Source organism: Trachurus trachurus (genome assembly GCF_905171665.1).
Source record: "Trachurus trachurus genome assembly, chromosome: 5".
NCBI classification, from domain to species: Eukaryota; Metazoa; Chordata; class Actinopteri; order Carangiformes; family Carangidae; genus Trachurus; species Trachurus trachurus.
The window spans coordinates 10274348-10293617 of record NC_139896.1 but is presented as its reverse complement, the minus strand read 5'-3'; the positions used below and the strand labels follow the sequence as shown (position 1 = coordinate 10293617).

Genomic DNA, 19270 nt, shown 5'->3' with positions numbered 1-19270 from the left:
ATTAACATATTTCAGGATTTCTGAGGCATCATAGTAGTATTTTAAAGCAACTCAGAGCTCCTGTATGTGTTTTTAAAACAGATACAAAGGCTCTTCCGTAAGGAATTTACTGCTTCTACTGTACATTTCCTGCCTTCTACTGGAGAGAAATGTCCCTCCAGCAATTTAAGTTGTACCTCATTAATTCTTACTGGTGTGTGTTATGCTGAAATGTAAAGAGGACACCTGTGAGCATAATGTATTCTTCTTGTTGTAGTTTGTTCCTATCAAATATTTTTAATAGGTTATTATCTTCAAAATGAATCAGACAGGACAACAGACTCCATTAAGCTATTACAACGTGATACATACTGTACCATATGTAGTGGTTTCAATTTTATAATCAGACCCTGATTGTTTTCTCTCTGTTAATGCAGTCTGACTGTTGACAAGCCCTTCTACTAGTATACTACACGTAAAATGTGTTCCGGAGGCATCACTTTTAGTGAAAGTAAAAAGTTTTTCAAACTGATATGTCCAGGATTTCTGCTAAAATCGATGTTGCTGCAGAATGAATAGCCAATCAAAAGTTGCCTGACGGTGAGGCCTTGTTGAACTTCGAGCTCAGAAACAAACAGGATGTTTTATTCTACATAGAACACAAGAACTAATCCTTCGGAGAGAACCCATCTATAATGTATGGACATAGACATCAAAGAGCCCCAGACACCCCAGAGAAAATCTGATCAAAGTCATTTCTGACATCACATTTTTCTACATGCTTCGTTAACACATGCACTTTGAGCTATGCCTCTACCCCATGCTGTTTTATGCCTTTGCTTTTTAACATTTGACTAGATCACGCTATAGTTTTTCGTATACAGTCTCTGAAACTTAAAAAAAAACTAATGAGAATGCATATACGGTACATTATTTGAGAGTTTAAAGCACAGGTCTAAATCAATTCACATTTTTCCTATAAACTGTTGCAAAAAGTCGCTAAAACAAGGTATGAGTCATAATTATGTAACTGCATTGACAAAGGACATATATGTACATAAAATATATGTACATCTATACATCTGCTGAGAAATCATAGAATAAAAGATGCTTCAGACCTTTCCCAATAATTATCAAGTGTTAAAGGTTTTTTCACCAAGTCATCGAGTGACAAGTGTATATTAGCATTCATTACTGAATTGGTTCATTCATAGTATGCATTAACATCTTTAATCGAGCCATTTGTCAAATGCAAATAAAAGCACATAGATGGCAAAAAAGTAGGCTATTCAAAAGAAAAGTATTCAAAAGTAAAGCTTTTCTATACTTAGTATGATTGAGTGTAGAATATGAATCTTTATCAATAAGTACACCAACCTAACAACACGGGTTGTTTTTTTTAGCCCCTGCGATACGACCTTATGTTGACATAATATCTGGCACAAAAATAGTTTGAATGAGTAAAACTTGCTTCAGTGTTTTAGGACGGATTTGAAAAAGTAGCAGCTGTACCCGTAAAGGAGTTTTGCACATTGAAGTTCAGTTGTGAAACTGGAGGCAAGGACATATAAACTTCTGTAAAAGCCATAAATCTCCACAATGGGCAAGCCATGCGTGAGTGGAGTCTCTGGATTTGATGAACACTTCTATCAATGCAGTGTGGATATTATATGGTATTTTGTGCAAAATGGCACAGCAACACTCTTACCACTGTGGAATCATTTTATCAAACTCCAGACGTGTGTGGATGTGAGTGGAAAATGTAACAAGCACAAATTTGACACATCAGAGCTAAGTGTGGCAGTGGTAGACTATATGTCAGTGAAACTCAGTGTTATGTTTCTTACCTTTTTCTGCTTCAGCCTCATTCCTCTTCTCCATCAGCAGGTAGCGAGGACTCTCGGGGAGGAAGGGCAGCACACAGAGCTGAAGTAATGCAGGCACCGCCAGGAAGGTAAACAGGAAGTTCCACCTGGACTCCTGACGTCAAAACATCAACAAAAGAACTAGATCAAAGCCTCAGACAGAGAGAAGTTAAGAGACCAATCTATTTTACAGCTGTTGTATAACGCTTCATCATGTTCCAGCAGTGACGATTATTATTTTAATACAATAAACAGACTATAAGCTTATGGAAATGTTCATAATATGAAAACCCATTATATAAGGCCCATGGTCTTCATGCTATACATTTCTTCATGCATATATCTCCTTGAGCAAAATAAGTTCAAGTTAAATGCAGGCTGGCTGTTTGTGATAATTGGTTATCAGACAATGTTGCCATTAAAAAAGTAAATTACAAATTGTGGACTAGTTAAGCAATTTAAAAAAAAGGGGGAAAACAATCCAACCTAACAGATGAATAACAATAAGACTGTAAATGTGCTGTGATTTTAGATTTTTGGCTCCTTCCTTATAATAAATGAACAATTCTTGTTAGATAGCTAAAAAAAAAAAGTAGATTAATTTAGAGTAGGTTTAGGTTAATATGTATCTAAATATCTATCAGAGATTGGTAGATTAAGGGAAGCTGTTTTAAATATGGCCCTTTCTATAGACAGCTTTTCAAAACATAGCTGACAACAGCAAAGAGTGAAGTTTAAATAACTTTGGATTTTAAATCATCATTCCTGGAAAATACAGCTGCTACTCACTCACAGATGTCAACGTCTGGCCTCATTCAAAACAAACATTTCAGCATTACAGTTTGGCATTCACTATGTATGCTATACACACAATACTTTATAATCATCCACTCAGGTCCAACCCAGCTTTTTCTTGAATATACTGATTGACAGTCAACAGCAACAACAACAACAACAACAACTTTGAATACCAAACGGTGGACCCATTTCCCCCAGGAAATAAACAAAACTGTTGAAATTGATTATGTTTTCTCACCTAGACAGATATCAAAATTGACACTCACAAGCAAGATGCATGATCCCCTGTGGTATTAATGTGAGAGGAGCCTCGTTACCACCCTATCTTCTGTTGATCAATCAGCCCTTAGACTTTTTTTTACCCTGTTATATCAAATCCAAAGAGTAATGCACATCTTAATATAGAATCCAATACCTGCATTGAGGACAGAAAAAAATATATATTTTGAAAGTTTGGGTTGATTGAAAAGTTTCATGTCTAGGAGATAATGTCAACATCTACAACATCTATGAATTTTGAAAGCAGCATAAACATTACCCCAATAATCTGACTTAAGTTGTCATAATTACAAGTGTATTTTGTACAGGACATGAAACCTATTCAATTATTTATCCCAACTCAAATTTGAAGCCCTTAGAGATAGAGAAGATATAGGCCATGGATCTGGGGTGCACGTCGTTTACAGATGGAGATTGGGATGAATATCAAATACCTTCAATGCTCTCGGCATCTGGGAGTGCTCTCTGGTACAACTCTACTGGGGGAAAGTCCACAAATATACATATAGCTACAGTATTTGCAGTTGTGATGGATAATTTAGATTTCAGCCCCTGTGGCAGACTGTTGCACCAGACCAGAGTAATGGACTGGAAGACAGGAAAAAGAGAAACATCATTTTATGAATGGATTTCTCAGCTGGGCATGTTCAGCTCCATTAAGAACATTTAAGCTATAATATGGGCTGGATCAGTACGAGATATCTTTAGCATATCACTTCACTGTAATGGATTGATTGCGAAACATTTCTTGGATGTACTGAAAGAAGAAATCGGGCAAACGTGACAATCTCTCTTGGCTTGTTATTAAAGATGAGAGCAGTGGGAGGATCAGTAAAGGTCACTGACCTGACATCACACAGTCATTGTTAATGGTGTGTGACACGCAGTTACACACTTTAACACAAAGACCCAGAAAAATCCTAATGGTTAAATAGGGAAAACATACATGATCTCTAATTAGATACTTATCTATTATTATTCCATCTCATTTTACATGCTATTAACATGTTTTATGTTCAGTTGAAGGCTTTCCATGTGCTTGTAATTTCTTCATAGACCGTGAAGACTGAACCAAAATCAAACAGCCTGGACAACACACAACTTCTGAGGCTGTTCTATTCTATCAGTTGTGGTATCTGCTGTTCAACTGAGGCTGAAATCCAATAACTACATTTAAAAGTGTACTCCTCCTGGCTCCCTGACGGACCTCGTTTGCTGCCGTATCATTTTCATTATCGGCACAAAATGAATCTTGGGATAGGCTTGATAGCCATGAAGGATTCACTTGTTGGAGCTTTTGTTGCCCAGGAAAAATAATAAGTCCTTTGAAATGGGACAGACTCTCACTGCTGTGGTGCCACCAAGCTTTAAACGCAGCCTCTGAAAAGATGCAGGACCTGGATTAGGCTGCAACAGTTGTTTGATTCCAAGATGGCAAAGGGAAGACATGGCATTCAATTGGCCAGGTCCCAACATCAGTTGCCATAACAACCAGGGTCAGAGCATGGAGTAGACTAGAGGATAAATTAAATGTAACATGGAAGGTGTTAACAGCCCTAACCTTAGTGTCACAAAGTCACTAAGTACAGGTTTTCTCCAAGTAGCACAGATACGCTGGATCTCTGCAGCTCACAGGACTTCCATCACATCTGTCCACTTATATAAACTATTCCTCCGAGGAAAGATAGCAGAGCTCAATCTCTGTAACAAATCTGGTGTTAATGATTTCATGTTAGCAAACGGGATGGGAATATTTCTATGTAATTATGCAGAGACTGGGAGTGAGAGGTGCCCTTCAGAGAGAAATGCCAGCCAACTCATAAAAACTCTGTTTCAGTTTTTTAACCTTCACAAAGTGATTTTTATGTGAGACTGTAAAACGTTTTTTTAAATAATGCCATTAATTATCCTTTAATGACTCTTTTTTTTCCCCGTAAACCTGTAAATTATTCCATATTCACAGGTAACAATGGAAATTCAGTCTTCGTTCACCTCGCCCTGTGCTCTGATGGCCTATGTGGCTACGGTTAGGGTTAGGGTATTATTTACTACTTTACTAGTATTTACTGATTTACTGTAGACCTCCATATTCATTACTCAACTCTAAAAATGCTATTTTCTAGATCAATATTGCATCAAAGTCTTCTTATATCAGAAAAAAAGTGTCTGAATTAGCACATCTCACTTAGGAATCTAATTTACATGGATATTAAGCAAATGGTTAAAAAAAATGAGAATGGAAAGAGATGAGTATCACTTCACTCATTACCTAGTTACCTTGAAGTTTTGAGCTGACTTACGTACGTTTCTGGGTTAGAGATTCTTCTACAATTATGGAAAATATATATGCCTTTTAGCCTGTAATTGGTAAAACAGGCTTATCTACACTGGGAACAGTCCAACTCTGCACCATGATCCTCCGTGCACTAAATCCAATGTGTGCCGCGTAAATGTAAGCATTCTGCACAATCCCAAGGTCTCACCGACGCTGAGCTGTGGGTCTTATCACAGCTGGAGATGAGAGTGGGTGTTCAGATTAGACTCTTCACAGGGTGCTCTGACAGACAAAGAATCTAATTCATGTTCTGAGCATTGATTTCTGTCCTCTGTGTTATGTGGAAGAAATCATTTTTTATTATCCATATAATTGTCTTCTCCAATGTTGCACTGATTGCTAACATGGAACACACTCACAAATCTTTTTTTTCTTATCGCCATTCTAGCCAAAATTAAATTAAAAGATTAATCATAGGATGTTTACAGCATGGACGACATACTGTAATACAAACAGAGGGAGGAGGCAGTGCTGGCAAAATCCTACATTCACATACAACTTCTTAACAACTTGGAAAAGAATACGTGATTTAGCAGTTACACTTAATTGTCATTACTAAGACTGATCATTTACAGGTGTGGGAAAAAAAATTAAAATGTGCAAACAGACACACACACCTTAATTTACCCTCAAAACACATCTTCACATGAAAATTGTATGATTTACATAATGGGGACGTGCTTTTTGTCCCCGTAAGGAGAAAAGTCCCTTTAATGTGAGTGTGTGAACAAATTCAGCTCCAAACAACATGAGGACACAAACAAGTATCAAGTATGTGGTTCAGGACATGGACCACACACACACAGTGTTGTCTGCACTCTAAACTAAATGCTCATCTTATTGTGTCTGCCTGTATCATTTTGTAACGAGGGAACCTGGTTGAGTTTGGCTCTGAGCCAATCATCCGATGATGAAAGAAGTCTCAGCTCCTAAGGCCCGTCCATGACTTAGAGTGACACTCAATTACAGTAATGGTTTATTGCTGCATTCCAACAGCCTCGTCGTTTTTCCAATTATCTCTGGTGAGAATACAGAGGCCGGAGTGTGCACACTGGCATTTGGGACTGAACAAAAGCAAAAAGATGCAACACATCTTTGTTGTGTAAGGCAGAGAGGAACGAAACAAAGGATAATGTGGATTTCATGAATCGCTGTTGCAGGAATTCCACTATATAACAAAAAAGAGGAGATGGTGTGAGATAGAGGTAACAGAAAAATCATATGGATCACATTTTTTTAATGTTAATAATAATACTGTATATCAAAAAATCTATAGTGGACAACTGAATTTAATGGACTGTCACTCACCTGAGTAACACAGGACAGAAACTTGTGAATTACCTGACTTTGAAGGCATTTCTTATCGGTTCAATAACGTATTACATCTCAGACTATTAAACTCCTAAAAGTATGAAGATGGTTCTCCCTCAGGTATCTAACTGAGCGAGGGGGAAAATAACCATTTTTCCCCTTCATACTTTTATTCTAGTCATGGCCCATTAGCCTGACCATTAGATAAAAAAACATATCTGGGGTTATTGTATATCTGTGAATAAGATAAACACGGCCCCATTTCCACATTACATTCTCTAAAAATGAAAACCCTATTGGTAAAAACCTCACGTCACCAGAATCTCAGCCGCTGGAATACCAGGATCAGAAGAAAAGCCCATCATCCCCCTGCCTGTAGCTGTTAGTAATGAGTGTCACCTTCTCTGTAAGCCTCTTTCTCTGATACCCTCTTTGAAGAGCAGTTTGACTATTGGGTCTTGCAGGTGGGTGTTGTCCCATTCTTAAAAACATGAAAGCCGTCCACCTTATATTTTGAGGAGAGCTACTATTCTGTGTGAGATTTACATTTCCCTGGAAGGGAAAACAAAACATGGCATAATAACTTGCATAAAGAAAATATGACCACAGCCTTTTGGTTCAAGTCAGGTACAACTTTATATTTCAATTATATAGAGCCAAAAGACATGCAAGTAAGTAAAACTGCTCACTCAGCCAGTCAAGAAGTGTTTGTATAATACTGTACTGTTACACTGCAAACACTCAGGTGGAGGTGAATTACACCACAGTGTAAAATGTGTTGCGCTACAGTGGCTGGACCACAACAGCAGGGGCAGCCCTGTAATCATGAATACCCCTGACTGACTGAGTGATGCTACTCCTACCACTCAGGAACTACAGGGGAGTGAAGGAACACACCATGATGCTAATGTCAGTAGATGCTCATCAAAATGACATAATAAGGCAATTATGTATTTAATTGTGACAGGCCTATGACCAACATTACCACTTATTCATATATCAAACAAAGTTGAATATGATCTGACTATAAAACGTTCTGGAGTTGAAAGAGATAATTGTTTGGATTCTCCATCTATACATCCCTCTCAAGCCCTAGTCAGGTGTGATGGAGGCTATAGAGTACAGACAAGGGCCACTGAATGTAACCTTACTGGTGTGAGCCATGCATGTTCAAGGCATACTGATGAGTTTAGTGTCTCGGGGGAGTTCAGTGACAGACTGGCTAAAAGCCTGCTCCTGCTGTAATGCTGGAATAAACACATTTCCCTACTGGGACAAGGTCAGAGGCTGAGAATGAAGGTTGGAGTAATTATCATTTGTCAAAGCGTATCACCATTTCACATCGCACAACAAGTGACATCGTAGACCGGCTCCTATTAACAGGAGCCTCCAGTGAGAGGAAACCTGTTTGTGTCTCATATCCAAAGGCCAGTAAAGACCACAGTGACATTATCATCAGATATGTCACATATGTCTGTGACTCTGCTGTCAAATGGCAAGGACAGAGGTGATGTGAATACATAAGAACGGCTGCATGAATACATACAGCTCCATATGATATTTATAAAGGTGGTCTACAGGCCAAATTGATGGATGGGAGAAACCAATACTTATAAATTAAAAATGAGTATCTGTTTTGCTGACACTATCCCCATGTGGAAATGTCAGTGGAATGAGAAAGTGGAAATATAGCGATAAAAAAACCATCTGAATATAACGTAAACGAGAGGATTCAAAGTTCAAGACAAAACAATGAAATCCAAACACAACTGTTTCTTTTTTTTCTCACTGGTTGAAAGCCAAAGTGAGAATATACTGTACATTGTAGGGAAGAATTACTTCCTAAAGCATTAACTCATAAGTCACACATCAAAGTGACAGTCAATTTTAATCCAAAGCAAGACACATGGTATACGAACTCATAATATTTTCCTTTTCCATTGAAAAAAGAAAACCGTGGAAAAGACACCAAGAAGCCAACAGAAGGCAGATTAAGCACAACAGTGCTCAAGCCTTCGCGCAGGATATGCATGGGCCTATAGGAATTATAGAAAATATGGCGCTTCATCCAAAATTCACTGGCTATGAAATATGCTTATATCGTCATTGTTGGAATGAAAGCACATGCAGCTGGATGTGTGCAGGACTGTGTTGTGCACATATGTTGCAACAGTAAAGGATAAGCTCCAAACAAAACAGGATGTGGATGCACTCCACCTGACGGTAGCTTTGAAGTATGTTATCATGTGGAAACAATTACAGTCTATAGAGAAAGCCAAGCAATTTGTCTTCATGAATTCTCCTATTCTTTGTTTTTACTTGATTGCCAGTCATTTTATAATAAAAAGCTAATGGATGTTTGAGTGAGTTATTAATTTGTCAAATCTGAAGCTACTGCACACCTCCAACGGTTTCTACTTAATTTACTGACAAAACTCGAGCAAAAGCATCAATCAAAGCATGTCTTCAGATTTGTTGTGAATGTTAATGCATTACACAGACCGATTGAGTTTTGTAGTAATGTGCTATCTGCATGAGAGCCGTGACTCATGTCTCATGCCATTTGTTTCCCCACTCGAGGGTGATGACGGGTCGACAGCACAAAGATTAGAAGCAGGTAGTGAGGAGGAGGCCGCAGGTTTACGGCTCTGACTGAAAGAAGCTGCCCACTGTGATCACGCCCATTTCATTATAGTCCTTAGAAAATACGAAAAGCCGTAACCAACCAATAAATATGAAAATCACATGTTCAACTAAATATATGCTTTTTCAAAAGAATCTTAAGATTACATGCCATTACAGTAGAAAGTGGAGGGTACAGTACATGTGTGCTATGTAATTATGTTGTCTGGGCTTCACTTTTCAGATTTCTCAACAAATACGAAAACGAATACGGTATTCAATTATCATTAGAATATAAATGACTTGGCGCAATTTGTCAGCATTTTCTGAGTTTACCATTTTCATTTGATGCAGTAACGGTGTCTGAAACATCCTCCCTTTCATTTTACAATACAGGAATTATTTTTTTTTTTTTTTACAGGAATTTAATAGTCCTAAATTTAATGCAATTGGACAGGTGCATCAAGTATTCAGAGATTTATTGTGTATTTTCCTTTTATTGTCAGTTTGACACCCACTTGGTTTGGCTTGACTGGGATATTTAGCCATCTGTACTGATACTGTGTAGAAGTATAAATAGTATTTGTATTGAAAACTAAACCTGACAGTTATAAAACACATTTGGCCTAATTGCCCTAGAAGAATATCAACAGATGGTCTAACCCTAATCCTTACATAATAGTAAATTTATGCCAAAGGATATGTGAGAGAAATGCAGACTGCATTCAGTCATTTATTTTTTTAACACAGTGCCAAAAGTAAGCAGTGAGCTTAAGTCAGCAATATGTGCCAGCCAGGAGTGGAACGTGTTATATCATTGGCTTTCTGTTCACATTACACAACCAAATTTTGGGGTTTCAAAGTGTGTGTGCCTTGGGCTAATATCTGTTTTAAGCCCAAAAAGATAAACCGAGAGTCAGGCACATGAAAAATCAATAGTATATTTGGATCACGATCATCATGAATAAAATGCCTCAGCAAAAGGGTCGAGTCAACACGGCTCAACTTGTGCCAGGTGTGCGTAAAGGTTAGGAGGGCTGGATACCATTTCCTTGAGGGTAAACAAAGTGTGATAGAGAATTTATGCCGATATCTTGCTGAAACGAAGGACAGATAAGAACCAATCAAACTGTGCAATGTAAAAAAAATGTGAGTTCATTATTCAAGTGGCTGAGGAAGGCGTGTGGCCGAGGGGCAAATCGTTGTCGGGTGGCCTGCAGTGTTCATTTGTCCAGCAGAAATAGGACGGCAAATCAGTATGTGAGAACAGATTGTGGTTGAATGCCACGCTGAAATGATACTGCAACGCCATGCCATTCACCCATGAGGCTTCATCAGCTCTATACCCACTAATGGAAAGTCCCTGGCCTTTGACCTCTGGTTAATTCACACCTTAATGTCACAGGAGAGCTGCTGAGGTCATTTGTAAGTTCATGTGTCACAGGAACTCAAGTGTGAATTGGTGTGAAACCAAAAGGGACGTCAGTGTGTCACTGTAGGTAGTTGATTAGAGATTAAGGAAGGTTCAGCTGTCCTGCACTGAAACTCAGGGACAATGATGAAGAAGCTTCTGTTACAGCACTACCCTAATGATTTTGTTTTTCAAATAGTATGTCCTTTTTAATCAATGATGAGAGGATGTTGTCCCCTGGAGGCAGAGTTCATTTTGTAGGCTATGTTGTGTCTTGTGAAAGTTTTTTTTCGTTTTGGTTTCAAACCTTTTTAAGGTTGAAATGTGACGGACCCAGCAGTGCAGCCAAAAATGACTTCCTTCAAAAGTTTGTATTAATAAGTGCTTATGATAAAATAATCCCAAATGTTACTCAGCAAAAAAAATCTTGTAGATTTACATTCTCACTCGATGAAAGGTATTGAAAACCTCTGAGGTGAACAGGGGCAAGAAGGTGATTTTTTGCTAAAAAGCTGCAAAACCTGGATTTTCAGGACTATTATTTTAATGGATTTTCTGGTGTATAGGAAAAGAACCTGTTATCCTATCCTTGTTTTTCCATTATTCTTCATGTTAATTCATAATTTGCATTATTGAGGGGAAGAAAAACACTGGAGATACATGTGGACATTATTAATCTTATTCTATTCCCTTAAGTGTACGTTTGTGGAGCAGGTTGGAACAAGTGACAAGTGCCTGTGCAACAATAGATGTTTAGCGCTGCTAAAGGAGTCAAAGCTTTAAATTCAACATGTAACACCGATTCAATACAAATTACCCACTAATGGCATCTGCACCAACTGCACAGGCCAAATGCTGAAGGCAAAATGAAATGCACTTTAAATTGCAGCTCATATACGCGATTGCCGGATATTGGCCCTGCAGCAAACGAAGACTTTATTAAGGTCAAAAGAAAAATCAATGACTCCTCTCCAGACAGACAAAGACAATAAATCTTCTCCACAAAAAGCCGGAAAAAACTACAACTGAGGATTCTATTGGACGTGTCTCTTGCACACCTCATATTACAGTAGCTCCAGTCAGGCTCCGTTTTGTTGTCCAAATTTAGATTTTCTGACTCCAGGAATAGTAACCACCAATTTTGAATGTCTCTTAAAAAAAACATTTTCTGTCTTATTGATCTTTAACAGCACTGACCTGGCCCAGCAGCTCAGGCAGTCCCAGCACTTGTCCTGTGAACACCCCCAAGCAGATCAGGATGGAGTTGAACTGGCCAATGGACCCTCGGATGTGTCTTGGCGAAATTTCTCCCAGGTACATGGGGAGGGCACTGAGAGCTATACCTGTCAGGACGGAAACAACGCTGTGAGATCATGTACAAGCCACTCAATCGAACGCAGACGTTGAAGCACAGAAATAGACACAAGCCCAACACCTACACTGATGAGTTGAAACCTCAAGCTACATTTTTGAGGGTTACTGTAGGGTTACCATTGCCATCCGTGAGGCATCACCATGGATACTTATACATATGGCCTGAGCATCGAAAATGGTCAACACTAATAACGTGGTTTAGACCAGTGGTTCTCAACCTTTTTTCCTTTAAGTCCCCCAGCCCCCCCCCCCCCCCCCCCCCCCCCCATCCACCACCCCTTCCTGCACAGATGTATCAAAAGAATAATGTGATACAAACTTTTATTTAGAAAAATAAACAGTTGATAAAAGGTGGAGCCCTGCCATGGGTATGCAACTACAATGAGAAGCCCCATATACATTTTGAATTCCTTCTAAAATAATTAATCAGATTCTTTTTATTCTATTTTGTTCGATCTTATTTTGTTTTGTTTTATTTTTTATCTTATCTTCCTGTCCATTTTCCTTTGTTGTGTTATAATTGTTATCATGTCCTGACAAGCAGGTAGGTTGTAGGTTTTTGTTCCAATTGTCTTTGTTTATACATGATTTTGATTATTCAATTGGGTGTGTTATTGGGATTTTAAAATTTCGATAAGCACAAATATAATTTTGATAACTTTACCACCTCAGAACAGACAAAGCTCTGTCGACCCCCTGAAATGGGCCTGGACCCCAGGTTGGGAACCAATGGTTTAGAGTCTACAGTCTATGGGTTTAGAAAATGTAAGCAAGGGATGGTGCTCTGCTCTGACTGTCAGTGTGAGTCACTGATTGCAACTGGGTATATTCAGAGTCAAGCACATGTAATGAGAGGTTGTTACCAAAACTGAGCTGTACCTCAGTATTAAGATGTCAAACTTCCTGTAAGGTTCACGCTCCATTTATTTCTCCCGAAAAAATCTCCACTTTATGCAAAGCAACTTGGAAAACAAATGTGTTTTTTTTTCTTGCTTTCTCTCTCTTCTCTGCTGTGTGCTGACAGTTTATCTACTGTTTCATCTCGTTAAAATGTGTGTCTGCAGGCAACAAAATACACAAATGACAGGGATATGTATGCAGTACTTGTGTGTATAGGTTTCAGATTGTCTTCATTAACTATTTTGAAATTAGAGCGCAGATGAAATGAGCATGATCTTTGACGCAGTGTTTAGCAATTCATATACATAAATGTGTGTTTGATAGTTTGAAGATTGATCTGTTGAAGCTGTTGTGCAGTGTGCTGTGTTGTGATAAATACGTTTATTTAAAAATAATGAGGTTTTGGGATCTTAACTAATATGCATGGACGTTTAAGCTGCCACATGTTTGAATGCGGGTACTTTCCTATAAATTTAGACTAAATTTTGAATCAGTCCGATGTCTGTACTTTATTTATTTATTTCTATAGTCAAGGTAGAAGACAAAGCATTTTGTCACAGTGACCTTTCTATTCTGCTCGGTGATGCTTGAGTTAACAGAAACACTTACCAGAGTCAACTCCCATTATGAAGCGGCCGACGATGAGCATCTCAAATGATTTGGCCATCTCACCCAGGGAAAGCAGCAGTGCAGCTATTATAGCAAAGCTGTTATTCACCAGCAAGGTTCCCTTTCTATAGTCAAAAGGAAAATATAGTTAGAAAGTGCTGCAAGAATACAAAACGTCTACTATATAAGCATATACTGTATAGTGGACATACTGTATTATACTGTACAACCTCTTATGCATTTCAACAACATCCCTAGCAGAGGTCAGAGTGGTCACAGCGGCTTTAATGTAGAAGAATTATGTATAACAATGTAGAATAATGTACAAGAGTTCAAAGAGCACAAAGTAGAAAAATAAATCTGTTTTACTACATAAATAAATGTCAGCCCAGTAACATGGTTGCTTCAGAGAACCTGAACAGGCGGCTGAATCTGGGCCTCCTCTCCTCACCAGACTAAAACTAATGGTGCCTTCAGGCACCGCTCCCGAGCTCAGAGCACCAACATAATATTTCTAAATGTATTAATAGGATGCCCTCAAACAGCCAGCAAAGACAAGACGAATTCTACGGTCATACATAGTAACAATTTGTCACATTTCATATCAGAACATGAAGAACAACCTGCAAATTATGAGTAAAGAAATCAGTTTCAGTTCAATATCCACAGTTTCCCCTCAACAGCAACAACCTGTGGTGTTTGTGTTGGCTGGCTTTCATACACTTTCATTGACTTGTAACCTTCAAACCTCACAAAAACATCCAGTGTTCACTGAAGAGCTCTTAAGTCAACAAGTAAATATTGGTTTTGTCTTCAAACTAAAACGGTCAGTAATTGATTATAGGTATGATTGATTTACGATCAGTGTTGGGCTGATTAGTGGAAACCAAAACCTGTTCTTTCCTGTGTCGATGAGCTAGAGATTGATAAGAACAGCTTGAGGATTGTTGGGAAGCTTTGTAAGAAAGATCAATTTAAGGAACTCTTGGTGTTTGCTAAGATGTGATTGGTCCATTGGTGATGGATGAAATACAAATTACTGTTTGTTAAAGATATAAAGGAGTTTTACTATCCAATGGTAAAGGTTGATGGAAACAGTATTTTTTTCCCCCAGCTGATTTTGGTGTCATTTGTAGCAGCACTTTTGTTGTCGGGCCGTTCTTCTCTTATCACACTTGAGATTGTCAAGTTTGACAATCTCAAGAGAGATTGTCTCAAGAGCTGTCTAGGTCTGAACTGAGTTGAATGCTTGTTCACTGAACCCTGTCAAAAGAAACACTTCAGTGTTTGTCACATCCACTCACAGACACAACAGCAGCAGCGTCATAATCTTCATTGTTTGCTTTAGTACAGAGATAAATGTGTGTTCTCAACTTCTCACTGTGAACAAATATAACCCCTCTGACCTTCATACAATCTGTATACAACAAAGAATGTCCCCCAGTTAAAATATTCAAACTTCTTAACTTAAAAAAAAGAAAAGAAAAGAAAAACGCGCATTTCCCTGAGCTTTGCTGGCAAACTTTTAATGAATCACTTGGTCACCCTTTGAAGTGCTTCTCTTTTAGATTGCTCCATGTGCCCTCATCTACTAATATATATTCAACTCTTCTCCCTGACATCTGAATTTCAACCTTTCACATGCATTCTGCAGAAGCAGCAGCTGGCCCACAGATGTGGAGCAGAGGATGTGGAGGAAGAATGAATAATGGGTTTCAGCCTCATCATCAGAGTGAGGATCACCACCTGAGAAATCCAAGGTGAATCTTAAGGGCATCTTAATTTCCCTAAATGGCACAGAATGAAAGCTTCGAAATTCTTTCTCTGCTCCGACAGTGACATCCTCATCATTAATGGATAAAGGATTCGTTTGAACGTATATTATTTCAGAGCACTGAGGTCCCTGTGCTGTGATGTGTCCCTGAGGGAGCAGCAGGACGTACGGCTTTGCAGTCCTGCACCAGTGCAGTAAAACAACACAGCTGAGCTGAAACTGGCTGCCAGACTGCATCTCATAGGGCAGAATATGTTGTCAAACCACCTCAATAGGTGACATATGGATGTCTGTGACTTTGCAACTCAAAAACAGAGATTACCTTCGGCCATTTTTTTAATAAATTTGAACATGCAACTGTGTGGTCAGTGGGAGATCAAGGCCACAGTAGCTTTGCATCTGTGTCAACATTCATTACTGCTAGTACTTTATAGGACGAGCTGTGTCATTCAGAAAGCCTTCCAGTGAAGTGAGAGGTTGGACGGGAAAACAACTGATGAGTGTCACACTGGGTCCTCCACACCAGCTGCTGTGGAGGACCCAGTGTGACACGTGAAGGGTAACTCCAGCTCTTCATACGTAATGAGCGCAACCCACTGACTGCTTCTGAGTGTCTGTAAGTGCACACTAAAGAGGAAAACATTGGTGAAGCCTCTACCTGCAGTTTTCCTCTCTGGTGAATCATGATTGACCACATCTGGAAACAGTTCAGTGTAACTATGTGAAAAAAAATACTCTGCTTTATTGTTCAACAGGCTGGAAGTGCACCTTCACTAACTTCCTAATTAAAATTTGAAATTTGATGAAGCCTTGTGCCCCGCCCACCAACGCTGCTGTGGAATATGACACATTTAAATTTACTGCAATTTTTTTCCCCATAAATGCCTTTTAAATATTTTCCTGTTAAATAATTAATTATGTTAAATACTCATGACTGCACACAAGCATCATCAATCTAAGTTAAAGTAGGGGGCAGGAGACATATCTTTAGACATTATTAATGTCTTGTTTAACAGAGAAAAACACAGCTAATCTGCCTCATTTGTCACAATTCGTATTTGTGCTCTCTTGTTCTCTGCTCTGGACCCAACATCCCCTCTGTTACTGTTCCCGCCTCAGCCTTGTTTATTTTGGCCACTGGCTCTCACTTTCCATCCATCCAAGCCATGTCCTCAGACTCTCTGCACTGTCAGATGTATCTGTTCAATGACCTGAGCTTCCCTCCCTGTTGACAATTGCCATTTTCCCTGCCAGTGCTTAAACCTGTCAGATTATCTGCCCATGTTCCTGTGTTTGTACCTGCTAGCTCCACATCACAACCTGTCTGTCACTGTCCACTTGTTTGTTCATCCAGCTGTTAGCGGTGCAGCCAAAAAAATAAAATGGTTTGGCCCAGTGCCGGCCGGGACACATTGGCCACTTTAACTCTGCAAACAGTCACAGTTCATTTACAGTTCAAATAGCTGCCACAAGAGGGTCAGCCATGGTCCAGGATGATGCCATGCCTCAGCCACTACTCATACACAGCCACTTCTGGCCTTACACCCTTCTGAGCTCCAGCGCCAGATCTGAGCCTAAATTAAACCTTAATCAAGCCAAATGGGCCACGACAAGAGGCAAGGAGAAAGAACATAAAACGTCTAGAAGATTTACTAGATAAAGTAGTAGTAGTAAGTCATTTAAAAAAAATTAAAATCAAAACCTTGATATTTTATCTCTTTCCACATCCAACAGCACCTATAAGACTTATCTTCAGCCAGGCAGCTGAATCAACACCTGTCTGACTGTGTTATGTGTTTGAGGGATGTTGCATTAAGCCCGATTACAAAATTCCCCTGAGAAGAGTTAATGTGTCTTCTCCTGTTCAGCGCAGTGGCAAGTTTCCATGTACAGCACAAGTAACGTCCTCCATTTCTTGCTGAGGTGACAGTCGCAGACAGTGAATTAAAGAGACAGTCAGAGAAAGGAGAGAGGAAGTGTAGAAGGTACGGAGGGTAATAAAAGAAGGTGAGAACTTGGAGCCTGACAAGGAAAGAAGAAGGAGCATTGTACTTCCAGCCAGGCAGCGAAAAAAAAACCCACAATGTGTAGTTTGAACTACAACAGGAAAAATTGCAGTGTCTTGCCTAGTTTTGTGTGGCCATGAGGGTCAATTTAACCTCTGGACCTCTCTATTTGCTGACTCATGCTTCAGATTCAGTGCAGAAAAATAACAGATTAGATTTTTTTTGCAACTATAATGTAATATTTCCAGATAATAAAATGTAAAATTATTTCTGCTGCCAATTCAAGAGATGAAAACTATTAATAAATATTAGTTAATAATACATTTCTAAATGTATTCTGATCCAGTATAAAATGGGAATAAAGTGATTTATTTAAATTGTCCATCTTAATCCTCTTTATTTCCAAATGTATTTTAGCTGCAGTATGTTGGTTCATGACTACATTTTTCGAATCAGTTGATCAATTTCACAGGTTCTTTATCCTACACATTTTGATCCAGTTCTGTCAACTGAAGCAGAGGCACACACTAGTATTCATGCTCCAGCTAAAAGTGCAGCTTTGTTAAGTCTAAAGCCTGTGTGAAACCCCAAGTTTTCTGGCTGAATCCATCATCTCATTTCACGATATGAGTCCAGGGCCAGCACTCTGCAGAGATGCATGTTATCATTATGAGCACATATGAAGCAGCTCACCTTCCAAGCACTTTGATGATAAAAGAGACGGACAGTGCGCCGAAAAGCCCTCCGATGGCAAATATGGACACTGTGATGGACCAGAGGAGGGTGACTGTCTCTGCTCCAATGGGCTCCCCATATCTCTCGATCCATGTCTTATTATAGAAAGCTTTAATGTACTGCAAAACAAGAGAGGCATAGGAGAGAGTCACATTTAAAACGCATCATATTTCAAGATTTTCAAGGGTAAAAATGAACACTGAAATTCAAAAACAACCGTCATGTAAATAAGAATGTATATAAAGAGTGAGAATATGTGCAACACAGTTATTACCAAAACTCAAATTAAATAATATTTGGCTTGATATACAAATTAAATATGTCTGGTTTCATGTGTTAATGCAATGTGATGGACAGTAATCTCTCTGCTTGTGAAAATGTATGCAACTCAAAATGTACTCAATTCACAGATTCACTCTACAGCACATTTAGAAAGTTTTTTGACCTTTTTCTTTTTTCTTAAACCCTGTTGAATCTCACATTTTGCAAAACAAGATTCTTTCATCTGATGAAACCCAGACTAACGTGTCATGTCTGAAGGGAAACCAGACATGTTTTAGCACCATCAGGTTCTTGATTATCTCCTCTCGTACCACGGCTCTTCTCCCCTCAGTCTGACTGGTAGTCAAGTCCAGGATGAGTCCAAGTTTTACCAAACGTTTTCCATCTAACAACAACAGGCCGCTGAGTTCTTCAACATTCAGTGTATCAGAATGAATTGTGCCTCAACACAATCCTGACGCAAACCCGTTTGGTTTATTCCTTCTTAAGAGGAATGTGTGCCTTTCTAAACCACGTCCAATCAGCTAAATTGATCACAGGTGGATCCAATTAAGATGAAGCAGCATCATTTCAAAGGCGATCAGGAACACCTGTGCTGAATTTCATTGTTCATAACAAAGTGTCTTAATACTTATAAGTTTATCAGGTTTTTCCCTTTTAATGGATGAGGAAATTATAAAGTCTTTTTCAATTTTTGAGTGTGGATTGAAGAGAGAAAATGTTTGTTTTTATTTAAGGCTGCAACATCACACAATGTGTAAAAAACAGGGGTGTGAACACTCTCTTAATGGACCGTACTTAACTGCAGACACTTACAAAGTAAAAATACAGCCAGTCAAACCCAGATAGCAAAGTAGTGTGTGACTGGGTTAAGAAAATGAATTGATTGAAGTAGGCTACATCCTCTAATCAGTCAATGAATGTGTTTGAAATTCCCATCAAATGTTTCAAAGCACTGCTTTGATTGAAGTGTCCTTATAGATTAATGTG

The 19270-nt window shown here is 38.9% G+C and overlaps 1 protein-coding gene across 4 annotated transcripts in view; it reads right to left on the bottom strand.

Annotated features, from left to right (window-relative positions):
* Positions 1–19270, bottom strand: part of slc2a9l2 (solute carrier family 2 member 9, like 2) — a 100787-nt gene that overhangs the window by 64669 nt on the left and 16848 nt on the right. For all 4 annotated transcript variants that reach the window (XM_083971039.1, XM_083971041.1, XM_083971042.1 and 1 more), the window contains 4 exons: positions 17957–18117; positions 13484–13608; positions 11798–11943; positions 1827–1959 (listed from right to left, as the gene is read on the bottom strand). In XM_083971039.1, the coding sequence (XP_083827165.1) occupies positions 1827–1959; positions 11798–11943; positions 13484–13608; positions 17957–18117 (565 nt within the window). The remainder of the gene's footprint in view (positions 1–1826; positions 1960–11797; positions 11944–13483; positions 13609–17956; positions 18118–19270) is intronic.